This window comes from Pinus tabuliformis, chromosome 6 (assembly GCF_031772625.1).
Source record: "Pinus tabuliformis cultivar Carrire ecotype Pingquan chromosome 6, CPIR1, whole genome shotgun sequence".
In the NCBI taxonomy this organism is placed as follows: Eukaryota; Viridiplantae; Streptophyta; class Pinopsida; order Pinales; family Pinaceae; genus Pinus; species Pinus tabuliformis.
The window spans coordinates 996,331,365-996,338,816 of NC_142292.1; the positions used below are offsets into that span (position 1 = coordinate 996,331,365).

A 7,452-nucleotide genomic window follows, 5' to 3' on the forward strand; every position below is an offset into this window, starting at 1 on the left:
TACTGGCAAGAAAACTGCCCTACAAACAAATTTTTAAGGTTGGTAGACAATGTTTTTTTTTTTAAATGCGTGTGGAAGGGCATTCTGGTCGAGTCTCAAAGAAATTTAAATCCCCGGTTCTTTTATAAAATGAAAATAAAAATTATCAATCAAATAATACTATAACTTACGTCTAAATTGTAAACTCTGAATTAAATTTTGTATACCGCTACCTTTCCTGATTCGTTATTTTATTCTCACCGAATGTTGAAGAATTAAGACAGTTGAATTTGCTATTTTCAACGCGGCTGTACATGGACGTGTTCCTTCCTTCAATTCCGTGATTGTATGTCGAAGGTTCGCGTCGGCTTCACTCCAGGCTCCACAGCTACCACGTTATTTGACTTTCGCCACCGTCCATGCCTTTTTGTAACGGTTATCTAACGGTTGTGGTGGCCCCATTTTAATACTTCTGGTCTCACCAAACATCGTACTTCATATTCTCGGAAGTTTCTCTTTCAGCCACTTATGTACACCATCTGTCACCATGCCACCGCAAGTTATGGAGGTTTATCCACAAACTGTAGAAGCTATTGGCTGAGATGGAAGGTATCTCACTTGAATATTCCTTCAAATTTTCCTATAAATTCTGCCATGGTGTTGGTCGTTCGGATCATAACCAGTACCACCAAACTGGAAGAGTTGTTCATATGTGTCTGCTGCTTTTTGCACGAGAGATATTCTGTCATTTTTGTTTTCTATTTCTAGAGACTGGTGAAAATGGGTGTGTTGGCCCTTCTATCAAGCTGGATTGATGCTGCCACTACTCCCAGGCCCAAGAAGAAGTTCAAACAATTTCAGGTACTTCATGTTTATGCAATTCAGGTAGATTTATTTTTCTGACTCAATATGGCACGCAGAGGGTTGTGACTGTTAGCGGAGCTAATTAGCACTCACGCCTGCAACTGTTTATGTACAGACCGTGGAGTTGAGAGTTCGAATGGACTGTGAAGGATGCGAAAATAAAGTTGTAAAGAGAGTGAAAGTTTAGAAAAACTTCCAAACATAGAAAGTGAAAGGAAGACTTTAAAAAATATTATAGCCATCGTGATATTTGACGATCCTCATTTTTCTTGAACCTTTATTATTATTTATTCTTTCGATGCCTCTTCTCCTCGGATAAGATTATACGTGTGAATTCCTCCACACATTTTTTCAACGTGACCATGATTTGTTCAATACCTCCTGTACTCGCTATGAGGTTGCATTTACCAACGCTTTCTTCGTCTCTATGCCCCACTTCATACGCCAATTTCTTACCGTCTTTCAATTTTCCAGCTGGCTGGAATCCTACACGCGGCTTTGTCCGATAATAGAAGTAGTAATATATATATATCCATATTTCCAGAACATAATTCATATCTGGAGTGTAAGAGGGAGAAATGGATCATATCGCTGTTTTCCTAAAGCTGCTGTGCTTTGTAATGGCAGAGGTCTCTGTTGCTGTAGATGACGGTCATCAATATGTGTATGCTGGTCCATTAAATTCACTACAACCTGATCCTTCTCATTATGTTATGAAGGAATATGGAGGAATTCGTTAACTGTTAGGTACGTGATGATTTTGACAATGGAACCTCCAGAGCGAATCCGCCGCGCAGCGCCACCCCCGGGCCGCTCCGCCCCGCCCGACCCGGCGGCGGGTCGATTCGCTCTGGAGGTTCCATTGTCAAAATCATCACTACCTAACAGTTAACAAATGCTGACCCATTTCTTCAATACGTTCCAATAGTTCCTTAAAACCCTCGGACTCCGCGTTTAGCTTTTGGTCAATGGATGCATAGTCATGTGTGGACAAGCTCAAAAATTAATTTATCCCGCGCTGCGCTGTTTGTTTGAAGTGCCGACTGTTACAGGACTTGAGGTCCCGCTCTCATACGACCTCTTGACAACTTGGATAAACGGTCTGCCAATATGCATGCATCATCATTTTGCAAATAATCGTTATATTTTGTATAATACTCTACTGGGCATTTGGAGACGAGCTTTTAACGCATTCCAACGCCTTCTCAGTGTTGCCTGCTTCTACCTTCAGAAGCATAGGCTTGGGTTTCATGATTATTCACCAGGTGAGAAAATACAATATGTAAATGGGTAAATCAAAGCCATCTTCATACAAACAAAGATTATAGTTTCTCGTTTTTATTACAATATGTTAGTTTAGGAATATGTTTCTCTTTTATGGATATTGTAAGATTTGATATAGGATTTATATGAAAAATTATTTACATTTACAATGTTGATCTATGATATCATTTATTTCAAAGATATTTTCACCGACAATGCAGTCAAATTTTAAAATATATTGATGTGTTTGACTACAGGCAGTTGCCTTTGGGCTGTACGTGATGCCACTGAACTTCATGTGGGAAAAATTGCTGGGTGTACATCAATCACGTTATCTGGTCAGAATCATAGCGAGGCTCCCGGTGGCAATTTTGCTGTGGTTATTCGCATTGTTGTTTCCTTTCTTTGGGCCTCTTAACAGCGTAATTGGCTCTTTGATTATGAGCTTCTCGGTCTATATTATCCCATGTACCGCCTATCTCTTTGTCTTCAGGACAAAAACGTCCAGACAGGTATAATTTTGAACGCAATTCTCAATGCTAAGTTTAATTGAGTAAATTACAACTTATCCTATTGATAACCATAATATAAATTGAATTTCCGCTGGTCTGGCGCATGTGCAGGACGCTTCGGAAAAGGGAGGAAAGTGGATGCCAAAATGGAAAGGGATTTTGACCATGAATTTGGGCATTGTCATCCTCGTTGGAGTTGCATTTACCAACGCTTTCTTCGTCTCTATGCCCCACTTCATACGCCAATTTCTTACCGTCTTTCAATTTTCCAGCTGGCTGGAATCCTACACGCGGCTTTGTCCGATAATAGAAGTAGTAATATATATATATCCATATTTCCAGAACATAATTCATATCTGGAGTGTAAGAGGGAGAAATGGATCATATCGCTGTTTTCCTAAAGCTGCTGTGCTTTGTAATGGCAGAGGTCTCTGTTGCTGTAGATGACGGTCATCAATATGTGTATGCTGGTCCATTAAATTCACTACAACCTGATCCTTCTCATTATGTTATGAAGGAATCTGGAGGAATTCGTTAACTGTTAGGTACGTGATGATTTTGACAATGGAACCTCCAGAGCGGCGGGTCGATTCCCGGAATCGACCCGCCGCCGGGTCGATTCCCGAAATCGACCCGCCGCCGGGTCGGGCGGGGCGGAGCGGCCGGGGGTGGCCGCCGCGCAGCGCCACCCCCGGGCCGCTCTACAACCTGATCCTTCTCATTATGTTATGAAGGAATCTGGAGGAATTCGTTAACTGTTAGGTACGTGATGATTTTGACAATGGCGCCGCCGCGTAGCGCCACCCCCGGGCCACTCCGCCCCGCCCGACCCGGCGGCGGGTCGATTCCGGGAATCGACCCGCCGCTCTGGAGGTTCCATTGTCAAAATCATCACTACCTAACAGTTAACAAATGCTGACCCATTTCTTCAATACGTTCCAATAGTTCCTTAAAACCCTCGGACTCTGCGTTTAGCTTTTGGTCAATGGATGCATAGTCATGTGTGGACAAGCTCAAAAATTAATTTATCCCGCGCTGCGCTGCTTGTTTGAAGTGCCGACTGTTACAGGACTCGAGGTCCCGCTCTCATACGACCTCTTGACAACTTGGATAAACGGTCTGCCAATATGCATGCATCATCATTTTGCAAATAATCGTTATATTTTAATACGCAGCCTTCAAATGTACAGTAATGATAAGGGACATTTTTCCACACCCCTTTAGTGTGATATGTCACTTCACCTCACGCGTTTATAATGGTCACTCTCATATATGCTGAAAAGCTCCCTCGTCTGAATTAATTTTGTGAACTCGTTAGATTCCGTATTCTTTAGCTCTGTTTCAATGGGTCCAAATAATAAAAAAAGGCTGACCAGCCGAACAATAATGTGAAACCATACACCTCTATTGTAATTAATTTTTAGCAACAACAAAACAGAAAAATCTTCGAAAGTTTTAACATATTTATTTTATTACAAGAATGCACTATTGTGTGCCAGTTTCCTAACAAAGCTGGAGGTGGCCATCAACTTTTTTAATTTAACCATTAAATATAGCAATTCTGAATGGATTCTTTATAATGCAATTAAATATTTCTTCTGAAAATCCAGCAATGTCCTGGCATTGAGGCAAGGTAAGTATGCACACATTTGAGAAATAAAATATTTTGCTGCCGAGAGATATTGTCACTAATCACAAAATCGCTCAAAATAGGTGGCCAAAATGTGTGAAAAAGTTGTCGTCTTGTTCAAGTAATTTAAGAAAGCCTACTTTTTGGAAATTTATGGTTGATGTGATCAACGAACTATTGGTGCTTTATAAATATTGAAGACGATGGGTTGCGGAATAGATACGAACGAGAAATCGGAGTGTATTTTTTGCGTGTTCACTTGTTTTCCCTTTTTGACCATTAAAACTGTGCAAGGAGCATTCTCATGTACTTTTGCATGGCTACACAAGTTTTTATATGAAAGTTAGAAGATGAGGATGGCATCTCTGAAAACACATTTATGTTAATATAATTATGATAGGGTGTCAAAATTTTAATTAAGAAATTTAACATAATCAAATTAATTAATTAAAAATTGTTATATAAATATGTTGTATGAATATGAATTATTATTTTTTGGGTATGAATATGAACTATGATTTTTTAGACATGTAGTATTAGTAAGTCATTGTATTAATATATGATATTGTAATGAACTTTGTTTTTAAGAATAGATTGTTACGTGTTTTCTTTTTCTAATTTTAATGTTTAACTCATACATTAATTATTGTTACAATAATAATAATATTAATAATAAAGTTATAATATAGTTAATTTTTATAATTTTGGTGATGTGAGATGTATCACGAGATAAGTGTTTTGGTGCCTAAGGAAACAAGATACTACTTTTTGTTTTTATGATATAAATGTAATTTCATGAATGTGTTTTGCCATTTATACATAACACTTGAATAAATTGTTAATTTTATTATTTAATTTTAAAATAGGTTTGTAACAACATTAATCAATGAAATTGTATTTATTCAAATTGAAAATTTATTTGGTGCCTCTTTACTAAATCAAGAGTTCACTTCAAACCTTTGCTCTCTAATCCCTCAATCCAATGTAGAACAATGGGTAAGAATACAATAGCCAACCACAATCACAAACTACCAACAATAGCCAACCACAATCACACACTACCAACATGTCATTGCTATTTTACTTCTTTTCACCTTTCTTTAATTATAAAAATCCAATCAACAAAGTAAAGTTCCAATTAAGTGTGTCTATCCTCCTCTTCTTCTTCTTTCTTTTTGGTCGACATTTATCAACGTAGGCTTCTCTATCATATGACCTATCCCTATCAACCTAGATTTCTCTATCAAATGACCTATTCCTCTACCCATTGTTTTGACGTTGGTTCATGTTATATGATAAATACTTTGGGCATGTCTCTTGCATCTTGCATGATACACAAACTTGCATCTTGATTCCGGGAATCGACCCGCCGCCAGGTCGGGCGGGGCGGGGCGGCCCGGGGGTGGCGAGGGAGGGCGGGCTGGGCCGGGAGGGGGAGGGGGAGGGGGGGGGGGGGGGGGGGGGGGGGGGTGGGGGGGGGGGGAGGGAGGGGGGGAGGGGGTGGGGCGGCCCGGGCGGGGGGGCTGCGGGGGGTGCGGGGGGTAGGGGGCGGCCCAAAATGATATTCTACCAAAAACATTAATGTGTTTTTTCCTTAAAATTTAACTTTGTTTGAGACATAAAAAATTGGTTTTATTAGCATTTTTTAAAAAGTATGAAAATTGACCCTAAAAAAAAAAATCATTATTCCAGTATCAACACTTTCGTTCTGAAGCTATATTTTGCAGGAAAATTTCGTAGAAAATTTCGTAGTCACTGCCATTTTTAAAACAGCCGCAAAATTGACACCTAAAAAAAATCATTATTCCAGTATCAACACTTTCGTTCTGAAGCTATATTTTGCAGGAAAATTTCGTAGAAAATTTCGTAGTCACTGCCATTTTTAAAACAGTCGCAAAATTGACACCTAAAAAAAAAAAACATCGTTCCAGTATACACACTTTTCGTTTTGAGCACTGTTTTTGTGGTTTTTTTGGGGTTTTTGGGCCAGAGTTCCCGTTTTGAGTTTATAGTTCCCGTTTCAAAGTTTACATTGTTATAAGTGTTCACAGAGGTTTTCGTTGATTTCCATGCCCATTTCAAACCCGGGAACTCCTGATGAGCACATATTGCATCCAAGATGTAAGCGGACATGTGGATTTCTGCTTGCTGACCTTTGGGCGGCTACCAAGCTCCTGTTACCCATTCCTTCAGCCTGTGAGCCAACATGTCAGACCAGTTGCATGCTTTGCCTTCATTGGCCAGTTGGTCCAATGCGATCACCCAACTCCATAGGAAGGTCTCCGTGCTCTCTTGGCCATACAAGCGACATGCAAAGTTGACCAAGTACTGATATGCCTTCCGCAGTATCTTAGTCTTACAAATCTGGTTGGGTGTCATCCTGAATTTGGCTAGCTCCTTCACCCAGTTCTTCAAGATATCCCTGGAGTTGGTATTGTTGCTGGGTATGCTGAAGGGTGTCTCCATGGTGATCACTGGCTTTAGAAAGTGGTACATCTGTTGATAGTCTTGTGCCCTAAAGGTAACAATATTTGTCCCGCTGACACTGCTTAATGTCATCGTCTCGGGGTCAGTGTGCGAGATGATCCAATGTATCATGTCCGCGCATGGGAATGTGGGATACCTACATGCAATCCGGTACAAGCTGAACTTGTGAATGTTCACATAGACTTGGCAATCTTCAAGATTTTCCCCAAATGTGCCTAAGAATGCATCATTGACCTCTTGTCATTTCAACTTGATGTCTTTGTCTACGATCAACTTGGTGTCTTCGTATATCGACAAACTCATAAACACTCGCTCAACTACTACTCCAGTTGCGCTTTTGTCGGTGTCCTTTGATCCTACTCTCTTGGAGGCCATTGATCCTGAACTGCTGAGAGACAGACGAACACCTACTATATTTGGAGACATGGCGACATGCATGGCAAGAAATTTGTCAGTTAAAACCAAAGCAAACTTGAGGGACGACATGCAACATACCCGAGGAACTGCTGGCAAGGATTGTGCAATTTTCATTGGGAGGTTGGGAGACTGACTGCCGGAACTGCGCTAAAGGAAGTCCGGATTATTGGGAGGCATGTTGACTGCTGGAATTGTGCAATGCGCAATCCATGCTGGTCTGTTGGGTGTTGAGATTGCGCAATGCACAATTTCAGCTGGCAAGTGATGCAGGCCTAGGGCTTGCATCACGCAATTTTCTTG

General features: G+C 40.5%; 1 protein-coding gene across 1 annotated transcript; it reads left to right on the forward strand.

Annotated features, from left to right (window-relative positions):
* The first annotated feature begins 1,997 nt into the window (after positions 1 to 1,997).
* Positions 1,998 to 3,156, forward strand: LOC149262350 (auxin transporter-like protein 1). The gene is made up of 4 exons (XM_089377879.1): positions 1,998 to 2,108; positions 2,364 to 2,618; positions 2,730 to 2,873; positions 3,046 to 3,156. The coding sequence occupies exons 1-4, from the start codon at positions 2,094 to 2,096 to the stop codon at positions 3,154 to 3,156; spliced, it is 525 nt and encodes a 174-aa protein (XP_089234005.1). The 5' UTR covers positions 1,998 to 2,093.
* Positions 3,157 to 7,452: the final 4,296 nt, after the last annotated feature.